This window comes from Asterias amurensis, chromosome 1 (assembly GCF_032118995.1).
Source record: "Asterias amurensis chromosome 1, ASM3211899v1".
Classification (NCBI taxonomy): domain Eukaryota; kingdom Metazoa; phylum Echinodermata; class Asteroidea; order Forcipulatida; family Asteriidae; genus Asterias; species Asterias amurensis.
Window position 1 is genome coordinate 319075 of NC_092648.1, and position 20559 is coordinate 339633.

The 20559-nt window shown below is 38.7% G+C and overlaps 1 protein-coding gene across 1 annotated transcript in view; it reads right to left on the reverse strand.

The window, feature by feature from the left end:
* LOC139941338 (spectrin beta chain, non-erythrocytic 5-like) overlaps positions 1 to 20559 on the reverse strand; it is a 62761-nt gene that overhangs the window by 26438 nt on the left and 15764 nt on the right. The window contains exons 20-46 of the mRNA XM_071937784.1: positions 18836 to 19092; positions 18173 to 18364; positions 17573 to 17732; positions 16952 to 17079; positions 16143 to 16302; positions 15660 to 15737; positions 15054 to 15193; positions 14257 to 14380; positions 12830 to 12976; positions 12052 to 12315; positions 11425 to 11555; positions 10875 to 11061; positions 10146 to 10346; positions 9365 to 9481; positions 8834 to 8947; positions 8293 to 8475; positions 7581 to 7726; positions 6924 to 7038; positions 6094 to 6256; positions 5293 to 5420; positions 4740 to 4943; positions 3916 to 4065; positions 3080 to 3184; positions 2563 to 2657; positions 1866 to 1956; positions 1008 to 1169; positions 212 to 403 (exon numbers count right to left, since the gene is read on the reverse strand). Of these exons, the coding sequence (XP_071793885.1) occupies positions 212 to 403; positions 1008 to 1169; positions 1866 to 1956; positions 2563 to 2657; positions 3080 to 3184; positions 3916 to 4065; positions 4740 to 4943; positions 5293 to 5420; positions 6094 to 6256; positions 6924 to 7038; positions 7581 to 7726; positions 8293 to 8475; positions 8834 to 8947; positions 9365 to 9481; positions 10146 to 10346; positions 10875 to 11061; positions 11425 to 11555; positions 12052 to 12315; positions 12830 to 12976; positions 14257 to 14380; positions 15054 to 15193; positions 15660 to 15737; positions 16143 to 16302; positions 16952 to 17079; positions 17573 to 17732; positions 18173 to 18364; positions 18836 to 19092 (4134 nt within the window). The remainder of the gene's footprint in view (positions 1 to 211; positions 404 to 1007; positions 1170 to 1865; positions 1957 to 2562; positions 2658 to 3079; positions 3185 to 3915; positions 4066 to 4739; positions 4944 to 5292; positions 5421 to 6093; positions 6257 to 6923; positions 7039 to 7580; positions 7727 to 8292; positions 8476 to 8833; positions 8948 to 9364; positions 9482 to 10145; positions 10347 to 10874; positions 11062 to 11424; positions 11556 to 12051; positions 12316 to 12829; positions 12977 to 14256; positions 14381 to 15053; positions 15194 to 15659; positions 15738 to 16142; positions 16303 to 16951; positions 17080 to 17572; positions 17733 to 18172; positions 18365 to 18835; positions 19093 to 20559) is intronic.

Sequence of the window (20559 nt, forward strand, 5' to 3'; positions counted from 1 at the left end):
TATATGTATTGTTGTATAGATACTGAATCCAATTTTTGATTTGTGCAACCCATAAATCAAAAATATTGAAACCAGTGTTTGTATGAGAGAGATTGGTTGTTGCCAGCTCGGTGTTTATTTCCCCTTGTAGGAGTTTACTGAGTTCTCTGAACGAGAAGATCATTTAGACAAAAAGACAGACAGAGAAGTTGTTTTGGATGAACATTAATACCTTTTCTTTGATCCAGCTTTCCACCTTATCAGCTTGTCGATTGAACTCTAATAGATTCTTGACTTCATCTAACTGTTGACTACGTCTTGCTGATGCTTGACGCAATGCATTCCAATGCTCCAATAACTCCTGCACTTCAGCTTGGATGTTATCAGAGTCAGGATGATGTTCCTTCACTAGAGAATTACCAGCCTGCAACAATTGGAATACAATAAAAAAAGTTTTGGGTTTGTATAGTAGAGACTGAGAGGATACTTATTCAGCGTTCCCTCGCTAATACTTTTCCTGTGTACAGTTTATATATAAATTTGGGTTTTAAGATGTTGTTTTACGAGAGCAGGACTTGAACCAACGACCTTCAGATTAATGTACTGGCACTCTACCAACCGTGCTATCCGGCTCTATTTTGGTGGCTACATATTATTTAATATCTTTATTCAGGGTGACAATACAAACAATGGAAATTTGGAAACCTGAGAAGCTGAATTGCGAAGGACGCGGCTACCACATGTTCCAGCTGCTGGCCTGCAAGGGCACCTGGAGCAACCAACCCCATCGACCCACGGAGCACAGCTATAGATCACAAGTGTTTAAATTTTCGTAGGGAGATCCAGAGGGCCTGAAGAAAAACCAACATGGACAAAAACCAACGCGCAAAATCTAATCACATTAATCCTAGCTAGGAATCAAGCGCTTTATGCACAAGCCAACCATGATAGGCTGTCCCTAAGTTATAGGGGTAACAACAGCACCAACACGGACAACTCTACCACGATATCTTGGCTTGATTGTTTACCTGTTTGACTTCAGCAATGAGTTTCTCATTAGCAACAAGCTCAGCTTCAAATGCTTGATGTTTCTGAAGTTTCTTCATCTTTTCTTGTAGATTCTTCATGTCTTGTAGAGAATTCCGATCATCTCCAAGGGTCTTCTGTTTCTCATCAATCCAAGAATCAGCCTGAAGTCAAAAATATAGGAAAAATATGAAACCAATATGGTATATAAACAAGCATTTACCATTCACAAGCTACAACCAATAAGCAAAATGCATGTGTTTAACCCTGTGTGGCTTTGTAGACACAAGCTCTGGTGTTTCTGATCAACAGTGTGGGTTGGAGTCCTGGTCAATTGCTTCTTTTGGATGGTACATAACGCCATAGATCCTGTGTACTAGGATGGGTAAGGCACATAAAATAATCTTGAACACTTATTAGGGATGAATGGGGTTAACCCTGGTGTTTCTGGTTCCAATACAGGTTTCCTCAGGCTTGTAAGCTACAGTGTAAGAGTAGGGGTTAACCCTGGTGTTTCTGGTTCACATAGCAAGCACCCTTGTTTACAGGTTTCCTCAGGCTTGTAAGCTACAGTGTAAGAGTAGGGGTTAACCCTGGTGTTTCAAGTTCACATAGCAAGCACCCTTGTTTACAGGTTTCCTCAGGCTTGTAAGCTACAGTGTAAGAGTAGGGGTTAACCCTGGTGTTTCTGGTTCACATAGCAAGCACCCTTGTTTACAGGTTTCCTCAGGCTTGTAAGCTACAGTGATAAAGTTCACATACATGTAAGGCATGCTTGGCTTCATTACCAGAAATATATAATAATAAAAATACAAATAGATCTGATTGTAAACAAACATTAATCAAAGTTTTATACTTACCTCTCTGATATCTCTTTTAAATTGTGCATACATTTTAGTAATAGCCAAACTCTGTTTCCTTTCATCACAGCTCGCTTTAATCTTAGAACGTCTGCAAATTAAACATAAACAACATTACTAGAAACGCACATCACTGTCTTCATGACTTTAATCTCTTCATAATAGAGTGTGCAAGTCTTGCACTTCTTTGGATGTTGGGATCCGTCAAAGTGTGCCAGTTTGTTCTCTTCACACATTAAAGTAATGTAAGAGGTGCCAAAATTGTTTGAATATGAGCAAGAATACACCAATCCATTAAGCCAGGCCCAATTATCATTGACCAATCACAACCGCGAAATCTGATCACCATTTGAACCGTTTGGTGATCTTTGCACTAATGGTGATCGGGTTTCGCGGGGCGTAATGGATCGGTCTATTGCACGTTCAAAAGGCCCTTATCACACGAGGCAATATTTACAGGCAACTTGGAGGTAACCAACTGCAGTGCATGCTACAGGACCCTTGGGTAGCACATGAGTCATTGTTCAAACAATGTCTTGTTAACATTCATATGTGAATGCCTTTCCTTCTTGCCTGGAACTGGTTGCCAGTAAATTGCCTCAAGAGTAGTACTTTATCGCTACCACTTATCTACTCACTGTTTATTTGCACCAAGTATTAATTCACATTAAGAGAAATCCTACATGATGTTCCGTACCTTTGCAATACTTCATTCATCTTAGTCCTCAAGGCTGGAGAATCAAAATGATCTTGGGAGATGAGTTTATGTCCAAATTCTTCCAACACTGTACCCTGTAATAATACAATACAATATAAGTAACCTATGAAAGTTTCAGCAGAATACAGGGTTTACTCGATGAGAAAACAGCAAAAATACTGTCACTGTTTTTGCACAAGAATGTTGAATTCATCCATGTTTAGCAAGGTGACAGCGGGTACCAACCACATATGTAACCACAACATTCCCAAATGGACACCAAAGTAATTTGATTTAAATTTGTTTACATACTTCAGAAAAATAATTTCTCAAAGCACTCTCAGATTCATCTTAACAGGGTTGCCAAAGTCATTTGTATTGTGACATCACAAGCGATGAAGATTGATACACATTTAATATCAATGGGTCGATGAAATTGTGTCCTGGTTATTTGTTCTCCTGTCCCTGAAAACATAATGAATATGAAATACTAGTTCTATTCCAACAGGAGTCCTACCTTTTCCTCTTGAGTAGCCAGTAACTTTTCAAAGTCTTCATGTTTCTTGATTAATACATCCATCTCTTCCACTGTTGCACTCATAACAGCACTGGTCAGATAAACCTAAAACAAATACATGATAAATAAATCAAGTAATAATGATTGCATAGAGAATACTTTTTAAAGAAAGTGTTCAATGTGAATGGTAATGAAATCAAATGTCTAAGTGTTTGCAGATTTGAGTGATCATGTAGAAACATGATTCAATTGAAATGGATTGCGTCAAAATATTTGCAGTTACCTATGCATGTACTTAGCACCGTACAAGCGCTCAAACAAATTGTATAATCGGCATGCAGAGCAAACAGATTTGGTAGCCTATCAGTGTAAGTTTCAGTAATTCCTGTCTCGGGTAAGTGACGAAAGGTATCAACATCGCGCACTGCACATGGTGGTTCCAACAAATTCCCATACCCCACACAAACCAGGGAACAATTTCATACAGCTGCTTAAGTAAATATTTTTTTATTTTATTTTTTATTTATTTTATTTTTTTTGCTTAGCAAGATGAGCAGAACACCAGTCACAAATTGTACAAGTGACATAGCAGTTTGGCTGGTAACCTTTATCTGTTAAGCATCATTTTGTTGTGCTTAGCTACTTTTTTGTGCTTAACGGCTCTATGAAATACGGCCCTAGCATCAAACTATAATAGAGTCCAGTCAGTGTTAGGTAATGACCGTAACGACAACTTTGACTACAGACAACTAGATGGCGCGTATCTGCCAATTCTGCGACGCAGGCAGACGCACTAATCTAGCTGTAGGTGTAGTGAGACTGGCCATCTTTCCTACCTCTTGTTGACTGCTGATTGTTTCCAACTGTTTGGCATCTCTAAGAAGAGCTTGCTGTTCAGCAACCTGCTCCAGATGTTCCTTCTTAGATTGCCAACTTGTATGAAGTTGTTCTCTCGCTTGAAGAGCCGAATCAAGTTTTTCCTGGATCTGTGGACACAAGAAAATAATAAGAAAGGATTCAATGAAATTATAAACTCTGGTGGCCAAGTCGTTGGGGTGTCGTGGAAGAGCGGATAGAAGCACCGAACTCAAGCTCTGGTGCTTCTGTTCAGCAGAGTGTGGGTTCGAATCCCGGTCGTGACACTTGTGTCCCTGAACAAGACACTACAACAGGACACTTAACTGCAATCGCTTCTCTCCACCCAGGGGTAAATGGGAACCTGTGAGGGCAGAGATGGTTCTTGTGGTTGGTTTAGCTTAGTGTGCTACATATTTGGCAGCACAGGCTGTATACTCCGCAGGGAGCTGAGATGGTTTAAGGAATGAAATGGTCCAGTGATCAGGGTAATAATGTTGGAAGCGCTTTGAGACACGATGTATAAAGCGCTATATCAAAACCCAATATTATTATATTTAGTTTATTATTAGGTTTGAATCCTGGTCATGGCGCTTGTGTCTTTGATCAAGACTATTAATGCGTACGTTGGGTACATTGAGGAATAAGCTAAATACTAACCTCATCACTTGCATAATGTTGATGTTGTATGAGCATCTGTCCAGCCTCTACTAATGATGAGAAGTTATCTTCCCTAGTTCCTATCTCTGCATGGTATTGCATATAGTAATATTTATACTACTTGATGAATAAGCTAAATACTAACCTCATCACTTGCATAATGTTGATGTTGTATAAGCATCTGTCCAGCCTCTACTAATGATGAGAAGTTATCTTCCCTAGTTCCTATCTCTGCATGGTATTGCATATGTTGACTCAGTGCTGCTGAGGCTGTAGCTACATCACGTATTGGTACATCAGTCATCATTTCAGTTGTCATCTCATTGGTCCAATTAATCAGATCTCGACACTGTAAGGTAATAGAGTCAATTAAATCAACTGTTCATTAGAATTATGACTAGTCCAATTCACCGAAATTTTGAGCCCACATTTTCGACTGCCTGTTTGTTTATTTTGTTCTTGTTTCAATGGCCAAATAAATTATAATATTAATGAAAAAAGAAAAAGTTTTTTTAAATTTGTTCAGCTAAGTTTGGTTCACACATGCTCGTACAAGGTCACAAATACTGAAAAGCCATAAATAGTAAGACACGAACTAAAAGGGTGGACAATGAGCCAGATATCTATAATAAAGAGTCTGCCCACTTCGATCAATATTCCAATGAGTTAAGGCGGTAAAAACCAGCTAGATTTCTTACTGTTGCCATTAATCGTTGATAATCATTAGCAGCTTGTAGTAACTGACGTCTCTGTGTGGCATGTTCTTGTAATGTGTTCCAGTTGGTCACTAGAACATGTTGCTGATCATTTATCTGCTCAGCATTCCCTGATAAACAAATAAATACAGAACAACTATTCAATAGTGCTTTGAGATTTGTATTTATAATAATAATCAATTCTTATAAAGTGATTTATCTATTGGCGTCTCAAAGCACTTATTATGTTTCAGGTATGCTTAATTTTGAATTATGAGATTCATTTCCAAAATGTCTTGTCATGATTTACAAGGTGCTACGGTGCACTCAGCAGCCACTGCCAGAAACACCGCGACAAACCCTTCTATTAGTGAAATTGTAACTGAGTTCATACAATTGATCTTATGTAAAGTCTGTCCTAAGCCAATATGGCTCATCAGGCCAGTGTTTATAACCGGTTTCCTTGGCGTTAAAACGATTGAGATTATTTATACTCCCCCCCCTGAACAGAATACCAGTCCATTTGTACTCCTGGGTGTATAGAAGCAATTATGATGCCTTGCTCAAAGACACAAGTGTCATGACTGACCAATCCAGATTCCAACCCCCATCCTGTAGATTACAGAACTTGGATCCACTGCCCTAGACCACTCAGCCACGACACCCCACATAGCTAAGGTTACAGCTACGGCTAGGACTGTTACTAAGGGCGTTGCTAAGAACGTCCTATACTTCAATACATGCTGACCAGCAATCTAGCCAAAGCCAGAGCCATAGCCACTAATTCCTACACAGCAGCCGTACCTCCTGGATATTCTTCCTGAAGGCTCGTAGCTTCATTGACTAAACTCTGAAGCTGACCCTCCATTGCTAGTAGATCATTCTCAAATATCTCATGTTTACGAATCAGGGACTGAACAGAGTTGATATCTTTACCCAAATCCTCAGGCATTGCATTGTACTTTTCCTGTAGATCAACAACAAAACAAAATTAACTTATTAAGTAATAAATCATACAGGAAACTGACTGGGTAAATCTTAACTAATTATGGATTCAACAAATAAAGATTTACTAGGGCAGGGTTTTGAACCTGTGACCTACAGATTAACGCAAGTTCAAATCTTACTCTCAATAATTTTTCTTTGTTCAACCAGTCGGTTTCCCTTGTGGTTTACTACTTAATAATTTTAAAAGAAAAAATTGCATCCCCTTCAGGTGATCTCTTTGCTGCTGCTTCCCAGGCGGTGTTGTAAACTTGGGTTAGATCCCTGGCTATACAACAGTTACAGGCTGTATGGCTTCTGACTGGAACCCCAGACAAATATATTGACAAAATAGGAGACAGGAAACATAGAATTAGAGAGCTCAGTTGGTAGAGTTTTAATCTGGATGTTGCAGGTTCAAGTCCTGGGGTGGATTACACAGAGAGTTAGGACTAGTCTCATCTCCAGTTAGGATGAGTAACTTGTCCTAACTCAGGACTACCCATGCATTTTTTATATCTCCTAGGACTAGTCCTAAGTTAGGACCAGTCCTAACTCTTTGTGAAATCGACCCCTGCTCTGCTAATTTGTTTTTATTCTACGCCCCCCCCCGACCGTTATTATGAGACTGAGCATTTTGAGACATATACCTGTATCCTAGACATAGAATCATCAATGTCGCTGTTGAACTTGTGGATCTTGCCAGCTGCTTCCAACTTCTGATTTCTGACCGAGATCTGTGCTTGAAGCATCTCCAGAGCTTGTCTAAAACACAAACATAAAGGGTCAAGGGTCAACTGTAAACGTATTCCGATTCTTCCACATCCAATGCAAAGAAATAAAATGTAACAATTTTTCATTATTTCTATAAATAAAGGTGACCTATTGTGAGACGTTATATAAAGTGGTGGCTAAAAAGCTTTTTCACATTGAACAGAATTTTGCTAAGCAAAGAAAAAATGCTGTTAGCAAAAACAGTCTCCCAGCCAACATTTCATAAGGTTTATACTGTTGCTACTGGTGCTTCTCTCAATTCTTGCTCAGCAAAGGACTCTCAGAAAAGCGCAATTACTGTACTAGCCAAGAACCCACAGGAGAAAAAATAAAGAACGTGGTTTCAGTTTTAGATGTGGAAGGAGAACCCCAGAGATTTATTCCAGGGAAAACCCACGAAGTCAAGTGGGAACTGAAAACCAAATCCAGGTGGTGCCCCCGGCGTGATTTGAACCGAGGTCCCAGAGGCAAGGAAAGATATCATCAGGCCAACCTGACCACCATAATATTATTCAAACTGAAAGTTTCCTTACTTGAGACTGTCTTGTTTCTCTTTAACAATATGAGCTAGAGGATGATCATCTTGAATTAATCGTTGAGCTTGTTCCTCACAGCGATTAAACTTATCCATCCCTCCATCGACTCGACGACGAAACTCATCATACTTATTCTTCAGTCTCTGTAAGCAGCAAATTATCATAATAAGACAATTATATATATCAGTCAATGTTTCAATCTTTAGAAAAAATAAACTCACCGCAGTATGACCAGGATAGGTTCAGATTTATCCCTCAATGCTTAGAAACAAAACAATTGACTGAAGTCGAGCAGAATAATAAATAAAAATAAAAATAACTAGTCCTTATAAAGCGCATTTCAAAATAACCATATCAATGTGCTTTACATTACAGCCCTGGTCATTGGGCCAATAACATTCCTGTAATCTTTCTCAGCTCCCTAGGGAGTATACAGCCTGGACTACCGTAGCACTCCAAAGGCTTTTTCCAAACTCTACCCTCGCAGTTACCCATTCATACCCCTGGGTGAAGAGAACTTGCTCAAGGACACAAGTGTCATGACCGGAACCTGAACCCACACTCCTATGACTTTACCACCAGAACTTGAATCCGATGCTCTACACCACTCAGCCCTGACACCCCACCTTGTTCAAGGTTCTGATTTACCTCTCAATGTTTGGAAAGGAAACAATTCTCTGAAGTCTGAGCAGGAATAATTCTGATTTACCTCTTGGTGTTCATAGTCTTCTCCAAAGTCTTCTGAGCTTGCTATCTGATAATGAGCTTCAATCCATTCTCCGATATCATCACTTTCTTTAACATACTCATGAAGTAGCTTAGCTCTCTCTAACTCATTACTTCGTTCTACAACATCATTCTCAAGACGCTTCAGATGGGTTTGCAGAGTCTCCTGTGGTATTAAGAGATAAAACAAGGTGTGAACAAGGTTAACCCTACTACTATCTTGCATATAATCATGTACCTCTAAAGGATGTAAAAGATCCCCTTCAAAATTGATTGAAGATGTCAACCCAGGGCTCAGATTTATCCGTTGTCAACTTCACCATAGGCGTGTAGCGATTCATCGTCGCATCACATTTAGCTTAAGTGCAACTATTAATTTATTCATATTATCAACAAGGAGAGGGGCAGGGGATTGGAAACATGCACAAATAAATTAATCGATACATTAAAGGCCTTATTTCCCCCACTTGATTTCAGGTTTGCAGGTAACAAAGGAGTGAAGAAACATGACTTAAGAAACCAACCTGTCTGGTAGATAACTCAGCAGCTTGAGGGTTATTCTTCTTGATCATTGCGTCTGCTTTATTACCCAAGTCAGTCACAACACTCTGGTAGTTCTCTACATCCAACTTCAGCGCCTACAATTTGACAATAATAGATTATGGCATATCAATTTTAAAAATGACTTATTGAATGAATTCTGTGTTGAACAGCCTGGTTTAGCATTCTGTCCAGCCATCATCACAATGTAGTATTATTCAAGTCACTGTGGTGCAGTGGTTAGACTTGCAATGGTTTAACGTCTTTGATTATGAACTGCATAAATCAATCAGTCCCAGTAGTCTGTTATTAAGGACTTGTAGAACCTATAAGATATGGAAAATTCACATCTCCATCTATAAACACTGCAGACTACAGCATCTTCATTTGAACTCTTGACATCATCAACCATAACACATTACATACTCAATTAAAAAGTTTGAGATAAACGATTCTTTCTTGTAGACTAAAAGGAAGATATGATTACATGTAACAATCTGCAGAGTTAACCCCACCTTATTTCTTGTAAGTAACTTGTCTGTTGCATCATGACTGTTACCATAGTCTGTGTCTCTCGCTAGACTCTGCTTCTCACTGATCCAACTCTCTACTTCATTAGCTTCAGCAAAATACTACAAGATAAAAAAACATCATGAAAGAGAGTCAACCATTATTTCAAGTGTTCCACTGTTATTATCTTGTTGGATATGGTTTGCAGTAGCACTATGTGTATATCTCTTTTGAGACAAGTTGGTTCTGAAAAGAACCGGTGGTTGACAACTGAAAGTTTTGATCAATATGCTCCGAGTGTCTCCTGAAAATGATCAGAGCATACTGAACGAATTGTTGTCTTTTAAGAAAACTACTCAAAAGAGATTTGTACATGGTGCTACCGTGTACAAAACCCAATTAAACTCCAACCAAACATTTCAAATCCTAGGCAATTATCTTATCAGCCTTTTGTCTTTCTCTAAATTGGATAAAGTAAAAGGAGTCTCAGGATGTATCTAAATTGTTGGTTACAGCTACGGCTATGGCTGTTGCTAAGGCTGTTGCTAAGAACGTCCTATACTTTAATGCATGGTGACGCAGCGATGTAGCCGTAGCCCTAGCCACCAATTCAGACATGGCCTAATTTCATAAGGCTGTTAAGCAGAAAATACTGCTTGCTAAGCAAAAGACGAGTGGGGCACCGGTTAAAACATTGTAAACTTAATGTAATTTTGCCTGGTGACCTGTTTCTATTAAGCAACTGTGCTTAGCACATTTTCTATGCTTAGCACGTTGACTACCCACCTGTTGAGCTTCAAATGCTGTATTCAATCGTTCTTCTCTCTCATCCATAGCATCTAATAACTGAGTCCATGTCAGTGATAACTCTTGGCAATTCTCTCTGATAGTAACGGATGCAAAGTGGCTGCCAGCTATCAACGCTTCTCCAGATTCAATCACTTTATCTATCATAGGTTGGTGACCGGTAAGCTCAACTCGCAGTTTCTAAAACAAAAGTCAAACAACGAGGTTAGAGAAAAATTACAATCCTGCTCAAAGTTACTCACATGTGATGGAAGTGAAACATTAAAGTCACTTTAGCCCTTTTCTGCTGTATCTCTAATATCCATAAGCCTTTTTTAGGTGTACTGGACAAAATTCTACAGCACTATTATGTTTAGGTAAATTTGTCCAGGTATACACCTAAAAGCAAACAATGCACTCCTAAAGTGTCCACCATATCTAAAAAAAAAGGCCAGCAGCCCAGAGGAGGCTCCGAGAGGTTTTTTACCCCATCGTTACCCACTTTTACACTGTCCCCGCCTAGGTCTCTCTTCCACAAGGTTCCTGCTGTACATTTCAAGAATACCCCAGGGTTTTACCGCTTATATACCCCTACTCCAGAGCAAAGGTGGCTATTCCCTTGGGGTATGCCCATTTGATGGGGCAGGTTAAGGGGAAATGTGTATCTTTTCCCCGGAAAAGAGTAGTGTGAAAAGGGCTTTTGTAAAAAATATGCATTAAGAGTGATACCTTGTGTTTCTGCAGATGGCTCTGACATGCAGTAAATGTCTTGCCATAATCAGTGGAGCTAGCAGAGGGCAAATGTTCCTTCATCCACTGCATCTCATTATTCACATCATGTAGAAACACTTGAAGCTTGAGGGAATCCGCTAAGATGGCACGACGTTTCTCACAGGGTTCACCAAGCTTGGCAAATCTGTTAAGATAAAACAAGTTATTATTGTTTCTATTGTTTCAAATAAGCAAAATTGGACAGTTCGAGTTGCGTTCAATTAACCTAGTGTTTCATGGCTGAAATGAACTAAAGTTCTACTGGTTGATTCATCAGAGTGTGGGTTCGAATCCCGGTCATGACACTTAATTGCTTCTCTTAACCCAGGTAGAGACAGTAGTGTGGTGGATTAACCCCTTAGTCATAATTTAAACAGCTTGGGGTTGTATGCTCCCAGGTAAATGAGAACATTTGCAGGGTGGTCTACACTACTATATATGAACTGAGTATTATTATTATTATTATTATTATTTTTATTATTATTAGTTCCATATGATAAGTGCTAACCTTTCCGTAATAGCAGCAGTTTCTATAGCGATTCTCTCTGCATCAAAGTGACCTTCTTCCGTTAGACTGTGAGCCTGCTCTACTATCTGGGTAATCTTGTCTGCTTGTACTGCCATATCACTCTCTAGTAACTAAACATATAATCAAATCAAATCAAATCAATCAATCATAAGTCATTTATAGAGCTCCAAAATCAAGAGTTTGTTCTAAGGCGCTGAGGCACGGCTCTGAGGCACAGTTGAATGGTTAGTAAGCCTGCTGAAACAGATGAGCTTTAAAGAGTGTCTTGAATGAGGTGAATGAGCTGGCATTTCTGATCTGTGTAGGAAGCTTATTCCACATTTTGGGGCCATACATGTGTATAAACAGAATGATCTCTATGCAAAAGTTGAATAGCGAGTTCTTGGCACAACAAAAAGGGAGCAAGAGGTAGACGAATGAAGATGTCTTTGTTGAGATCTCAATTTGAGCATGTCCATGATATTTCAAGGAAAGCTCCTTAATATATGTATATCACAGACATGCTCAAATATTTAACATGATAACTTTGAGGATAAATCATCATCATCATCATATAATATTAAGTCGGATTTCTGGAGTGCCTATGACTTGAGTCAATCTTGTTACCTGTTGTTTTTTATTCAATCCCTTGACACTGCGTAAGTCCTGCCCAACATCTTGAGATGATAAAGCCATCTCCATCTCATTGATACAACTTGCTGCATCTTCTAAGGCTCTGTTTAACATCTGTTGCTGAGTTGCTTGTCGTAGCTTGATGCCTTTGTCTAATGATCGATTATTGAGGTCGTACCAACGATCATTCAAAGTGGATAAAGTCTCTTTGATGGCCGGCGATTGGAAGTTATCTTTCTGGATCAGTTCTTGACCATTCTAAAGAAATAACATCACAATATGAATTAAATTTACCAAAGCAATTTTTCTCCAAGCAAGTACTATTGTTTGTTTGTTTTTGAGGGGGGGGGGCTAAGGTTTACAGAAGTCTAAGAAGCAAAGTGTCCAGCATTCAAGTAAAGGCAATAGTATTACTAAGTTGAAGTAAAGGCAATATTGTCGCTAAGTTGACGTAAAACCGTTGATTACGTATGTTGTGTAATGCACTGAAAAAGAATACCGTGACTGTGCACTTATTAAAAAGAGACGGGTTCGCCCTGGTGTTCCTGGCTAGAAAGGAATAGGTCTCATACTTCAAAAACGTAGCCCCACAAAACCTTGCAGGAAAAAACTGAATGTTGAATATTAATAACAATAATGCATTGATTTATATTGCGCCCATATTAATTTATATTGAAGCGCCTTGAGCTTCACTTAGTGATGGATAAGAGCGCTATTTAAAGAGACATAATTATTATTATTATTACGTTAAAATAATACAACCTGTTACTACCTGATGGAGTTTATCCAAGCTGTCTTTATTCGCTTTAAGTTCAGCTTCAAATGCTTCATGTTTCTTGACTTTGCCCTGTAGATTAGTCAACTCTCTATAGGAGTCATCACATGCTATCTCATGCTTCTCAGATATCCATACTGATAACTGAAATATCAAGTTAATAAAAACAAATAATTCAGTTTGAAATGGATGCTTATTGCTAGCTCTTCTGTCATGATTAAAACCACATTTGTATGATTTTAAATGTTTTAGTAAACCTTCCAATGGTAATGGGGTATGTTCCTTTTGGACTAAAAAAATAAAATAACAATGACAAAGTACAATATGTTGTAGTTTGTATAGGTTAACATACAGATTTTGTAAAGTCCTTTTTTTCTTCTTTTTTTTTACATAAAATCCTGGGCCCGAATTCATGGTTCGGTTTACCATAAGAAAATAATTGACGCTTATAAAAGCAGGAAAATATTAATAATAATAAAAGCTCTTATATAGTGCATTCCAAAAAATGTTCATTACGCTTCACAAAAATACAACCAAAAATGTCTTTCTAAAATTCCTACCTTCAGCTCCCCCAAGTTTTTTATCTTTGTTTTCTTCTTATACCATCTTACCAAGAGTGGTGTTTAACCTTATACAGTGTGAACTTGCATAAAACCAAAAAGGAACTTAAAAAACTATAACCTAAAATCCCAATGCCTAGCTCAACTCTCCTCCATGCCTCACCAGATCCTACATCCATGCTGCAGCATGCATTGGAGACCTCTGACTGCCTAGCACTATACTGCACACACATCACACCCACTGACTTCAAACACTGGTACTCTGCACTTACTTGCACTGTCTCCAATTCATATCCCACACTACCACTCTGTTCACTCATGTACACCAGTGACATTCCAAAGACATTCCTGAGGGACAACGCCCCACAGAACAAAAGAGACCAAAGAGATTGGCCCTAGGAATGCCTTTGTACTTATATTGCAAGTACTGCTGCTGCACAGTAGCACTTGCACACCTGCCAAAACTATTTATAACAAAGCAGCCACTGCACAGTAGCACTTGCAGTAGCAATTGCAAAGTAGCAACTCACACCAACAATTGCACAGTAGGAAAGCATGGCCCTTCAGTTTAGTGGGGTAAAAATACATACAAATTTTAATCAACTTCCATGGGTCTAGCTGTGACAGGTTCACTGCTACAAACAAATGGAAACAAATTCACGAAACAAGAGAGGAAGTGAACATTAAAGTGTCATTAGCTGACTTCTTAATTTGACAGGGAGTTGCTGGAAAAAGTTGGAATATCTACACGTATTTACTTTATAGTCTTTGACAGATTTTTCTGAGGACCTGAAATAATAAAGTAAAACCGTATACGATACCTGAGATAGCAGGCCACATAAACAATCAATAATTAATAATCACCTCATCTGCATCTTGATGGAATTCCAGAAAGTCTTTAGACTGAACTAATTTGTGTTTGCGAAGAGCGCTGTTTTCTTTCACCTTGAGTCTACGTGTCACTACTTCCTCGCATCGGTCAGAAATACTGAGCAGAAAAATAAAAAACCTTCACTATAAAGATGGAGTTTAAATATTGTGTTAAGACATCAGTGGTCAATAAATGTTCACTGTATCTTTTATTTCAGTAATAAGAACCAACACAAATTAACCTTGAGTTTAATAATAAAAGTAAGTAATATGATTTTGGGTTGAAATTTTTTTTTTACTAGAGCAGGATTTCTCCAGAAGGCGATCAGAGCATACTGATCGAAACGTCGAGTTGAAACCAACGGTTCTTTTCAGAACCACCCTAACTCATAAGAGATAGTCATTACATGGTGTTACCGCAAACCTTTCCATATCGTATTTCCACCATGCAAAGTTTCAAATCCTACTCAGAGCAGGATTTGAACCTGCAAAATCCAGATAATTATTAAGGTGCTCTACCAACAGAGCTATCCAGCCCTGATGTTGGTTGTCTCCCTATTTTGTCAACACCTTTGTTCAGGGTGCCAGTCAGAACCCTTACAACGTAATAACTGCTGGATAATCAAGGATCCCACCCAAGTTTATGATACAGTCTGGGAAGTGCCAGCCAGGGGATCACCTCAAGGTGATGTGACTTTTTATTTCAAATATTAAGTCAAAAACCATAAGGAACTAACTGTGACTAATTAATAATAATTAATTCATAACGTAAGAAAAACAGTTCCACTTACGTTTTCTTTGCGTAGTGATTGTTATATAGAAGCTTAGCATTGATTTCATTCAATCCTTGTAGCCGTTCATCTTGTACAGCAAGAGTATTCTCAAAGTCATCTTGCCTCTTGATCAAAGCGTATACAATCTGTAGAGTACCCTGAATACAAGAGATAATCAATCAATCATCAATCAATCATCAATCAATCATTAATCAATCACCAATCAATCATCAATCATTAATCAATCAATCAATCATCAATCAATCATCAATCAATCATCAATCAATCATCAATCAATCATCAATCAATCATTTATCAATCACCAATCAATTATCAAACATGTTTATTTTAATCAATCCTACAGGGGTAACAGTTAAAAGGGTTTTAATTCTGAAGCAAACTTGTTAAGAAGCGGGAGAACTAGATTTTGACTTTGGTTACTTTTGTCATAAGCATGGTTAAAAGAGACCAGGTGATGGCGGCGACTCCAGGAGTGCGCCCCCATTACAGGTTGAGGACGAGGCGGCCACGGACGCAAGTCTATGCCAAATAATGATGATGTTGACACTGCATCATGGTACACTTTGATCCAGTCCCAACAAAGTTTGTTGTTTAAATACTTACCCCAAGGTCAGCAAACTCCAAGAAGGTTTCATGGCCACTAGTAGTTGCATCTATCTGATCAGCTTCTCTATTAAACAGCTATTTGAAGAAAAAATACAGTATAGTTTAGCTATCAGATCTATAGCTTACAGCAGTCAATTAATCTATCCATATATTCAATCATTCATATATGCATAAAACAACATTTCAAATTTTGTCACACCTGTATTTATAAGAATTATTTACCAAGCAATGAAGGTCCATCCAGCATTTGAAGAGATAGTTCCTTGTTATTTTTGTTAACCCTACAATTGATTTGCGGGCCTTGAATTTCACTCTTGAAGGGGCACATCAATTTTTCTCTGGTAAGATGCACTTCTATGACGACAATATGAACTTGTACTGGAGCTTTGCAAATGGCACCATAGCAAAAGCACAGGGCGCCATGGCAATTGCTGGGAGTACCATGGATTACTTCGAGGCCTGGATTTTAGATTGACTTACCGCAAGATCCAATGCATCTCTTAGTTGTTGATTCCTTTTATCCCAGTCTGCTTGTATATCAAGCTTTGCTTTAGTCATTGTCTTGAGTTTATGCTTAATAGTCACAGAGTCCGGTAGTGCCTTCAGTAACTGCTTACCAAGCTTCTCTAAGCTAGCAAATCTAGAAAGAAAATATCATGTGAATGTAAGAAGAAAATAGAATTAGCTATTTCAAACTGCTTACCAACAAAAAGGAACTATGGTATAAATGCAAAAGTAGTTAATGACCTCATGTTTCGACCCTAGCAGAGGCTTTCTCAAGAAAGACTCTTCTATGGCCGAAGTGTCAGGCCATTAAATTTCTTTCTGTGTGAGTAAGTATTCACTGTGTAAAAGACACAATTTTAATAATTGGAGAAAAGATGTTGAGCACACTAATCACTTAATACATAATACAAATAATAATATGCAGTGCTAATATGGCGCTTGTTCATACTGGAGGGTATCTTAAAGCGCTCATTATTGAAACACAAGAGCTTTATCATTGAGCTGCTCTGCTGATATCACCCTCCTAGATCTCTCTGCTCCTCATCCCACAAGGCTTCTTCATACACCTCACCCAAGTTGTGGAATGCCCTTCACTTAGAACAACTAATACCCTAGACAATTTCAAATCCAACTTAAAAACCCACCAATTCAACTTGTCAGGAGCATCAACATTTCTTCCAGTTATGTTGTTTTAAGGTGGTACGGTGCAATCTGCTGCCAATAGCGCCAGAAACATTGGAGAGAAACGATTCTCTAAATGATAAGATAGGACCGATACTTACATCTCATCGTGGCTTCTTATATCCTCCAGTAAATCTTGATGTTGTTTGAGTAGATTCTCAGAACCAATGACGTCTCTTGCTAGCTCTGTATCCAGCAACATGCCTCGAACCTCATTACACCATATCGTCTGAGGAAAATACAAATAGAAAATAATAAAAAATACTGCTGGAGTAATAATTCCTAGATAACAGACAAACAATTGCAAGGAGACAATTATTTTGTTTAAAACCTAAATATAAATGTCAATGTGAACAATTGCACTTACATAGGTGACCACAAATTCTGGAGTTAATCCCAAGCAGGCAGGATACCAGTTGAAGATGGTACAAGTGACATGTTATTTTGGCTAGTAACCATATTCTGTTAAGCATAATGTTGTGCTAAGCTGTTTTTGTGTACTTTAGCAGCTCTAAGAAATTAGGCCCAGCTTTAATTTTCAATTCAATTCAATTCCTATTAATTCATTATCACATTGAATGCCATACTTATACCAAAACACAGTGTCAGTTGCAGGACGATGTTGCAGAACAGGGCGATAAGATAAAAGGACAAAGTGACAAAAGATATTTAACTAAAATTACAAAAGGTACTGCTACTGATGTACATTTGAAGACACTTACCAATTCCTTGGTCTCATGATGGAATCGACTGATATCCCGACTCTGTTCCAACTGGGCTCGTCTCTCTGCTGCTTTAGCTTCTAAGGTATCCCATAATTCCCTGATCTCGTTCTGTCGTTGGTCGATATGATCACCTTCATTTGGGTAGGAGGTTTTCACCCTGGAAATAGTTCAGAACAATAACAAGCTCATAAGCTGGGTTATAAAGGAGAGATATAGCCCATCACTGGACACGTTTGGTAAGAACTCACAAAGCATTAGCATAAAAACTTACTTTGTAACAAGCAACAGAGAGCTGTTGATAGTATAAAACAATGTGAGAAACAACTCTAATCTGAGAAAGAGTTCTGGCCTGAAGCCTTTTTTAGTCATCTGAGAGCACACAAATTTGTGCAACAAGGGCGTTTTTTCTTTCATTATTTTCTTGCAACTTCGATGACCAACTGAGTCCAAATTTTCACAGGTTTGTTATTTAATGCATATGTTGGGATACACCAAGTGAGAAGACTGGTCTTTGACAATTACCAATAGTGTCCAGTGACTTTAGATGAGCATCTTTAATTTGTTGACATCAATATAAACTTAAAGGATTCAACTTACGCTTTTGCAAGCAACCCAAGTTTCCTGAGTTTCTCCTGGACTGGTGCTAATTCTCTCTGTAGGTTTTCATGTTTGCGTTGAAGGTCTTGCACGGACTGTGTGTCTTTACCAGGATCATAAGAAGACAGGGCATGGAACTTATCCATTATCCACTCCTTGCATTCACCCCAAGAATGGTTGTACAATTCGATGCTAAATAGAGACAAAATAGTACAAATCAAATGTCATTATTATTTTTAGGAGAGATCACCTAACATCACAAGGTCACAGACGGCCACTTCAAGATGAGGGCTAAACTTAACTGTCACCAGGGGAACGTTGCCACCTACTCCTTATGGTTACCCTCTTATCAGTCTGTAAGGATGAAGGTATGGGTATCATCCACTAGGAGCCTGGCTGGTAGAGTAGAATGCACTGCACTGTATGGTCAAGTGCCTTGCTCAAGGGCACAAGTGTCATGACTGGGATTTAAACCAACACTCTGCTTCTGAAAACACCAGAGCCTGGATTCGGTGAACTAAACCACTCGGCCTTGACAACCAAACACTACAGCGCCATGCTAGTAATATAAACCCACTAAGAAAACATTATTAGGACTGGTAAACATTATGATCCCTGTTCATCTGCGATACTTTAAGACCATTCCTCACCATCATGTCTTACCTTGAAGCTCCCTCCAGCATCTTCTCCTTTTCCTCTTTAAGTTTCATCAATCTTTCCCACTGGTCATTAATCTCTTTCTGTCTCTTTCTTACATCAGCTTGCTTGCTGTGTCCAGTCCGTACAAACTCATCTGCCATCTTATTGATCCGGTCAATACGTCCTTGATTCGCAACAAGGTCAGTCAAGAGATTCTCAAACTTGCGTCTTGAAGCCTCGACTCGCTCAGATAACGTCTCTCGTTTCTTGAGGATTTTCTCCTGTGAAGTCAGTTTTATATCAATTATGTCAAATCTTGGTGTTAGTAGTTGTTAAGACACTAATTTGATTCTCACACTAGGGATGTGTTTTGGCGGTCATAACCAATAACTGTTTCGGTCATTGGCCAGTGATGGCCAATTCAACCCAAACAGTTATTGGTTTTGAACGCCAAGATGCACCCTAGATAAACAAAGTGCAAGGTGTAAACTAAGATCACAAAAGTTGCTAACAGATTTCCTGAGTGAGGGTTAGAACCATTAATACTAGTTCACTTGTAATACATTAGTTACTACTTTCAACATATTCAGTGACTGCATTTTAAATCTCAATGACAAATCTTGGAGGGAAAAAGCAAGTCAAATGAAGGGGTTTATTTTAGCGAGGGGTGGGTGGTTGGGGACAAACAAACACTGCAATTCCAAAGCACCAAACAGGTGTATTTCCTATCACCTTCTACTGAGATCCATCCGTCTCTCACACTAAAGCCCAGTTCATGCTTCCTGCTTATGCGAAGCGAATGTTGACGGCTGTTTTCACAGCGAATCATTCACAATAGTTGAACACAGTTCAACTGTTGTGAATTTGTGACATCAACTTTTTGATTACATTCACAGAAAATATGAACTGAGCTTCACATTGAGTGCTCTAGTATTGTAGTCACGACCTGAAAGTCAAAGACTAATACCAATATTTGGAACGAGCAAAGATCCAATAAGATCAAGATTTAAACTGCATCTAGAAGGTATTGAATCTCAGTGGAAGGTGCGGTTTGTATTAAATCAAACAGTGCATTGCAAGGAAGAGATATGACACCTACCATAATACTGGTTTGAAAAGGGAATGCTTTGGGCTTAGGGGAAAGGCAAATCAAAAAGATATCAGAAGCATTTCACCAAGAAAAGTCTCCTAGCAATAATGATAATAATAAGACTTGTAATGCGCATATATCCACCCTACTGGGTGTTAAGGCGCAAAATATATGAATCATATATGACTATTTCATTTTGAGCCTGTTCACAATGACAGTTTGTCATTTAATATGATTTGATAAACTCGAGTAATGGCTTCCGACTGGCAGCCCCCTTCCCCTGGACCTTGCCCAAACAAAGTTATGGAGACCATTAACATAGCTTAGTTGGTAGAGCACCAGCTCTTTAATCCAGAGGTCACAGGTTCATATCCCGCTCTAGTCAATTTTCCTTTGGTCAAACCAATTTGTTTTTAATGAATACATCCGCTTTCTGGAAACTATGCAACCAACTTGTTCCTTTTAACCTTGCTTAAATCTTCTTTATAAAGATGGCTTTGACAATAAATTATAAGCAATTTGTACCCGGGTAGACTACCAAGCTAAAGGGAAAAGGGAAACAAGAAGCGGTATTAAGGAAGTGTTATAGAGTTAATGTTACCTTGATTATCAGAACCAATTTGCCTGGATACTACTCAAGAAAGAAGAGGGGTTTGCA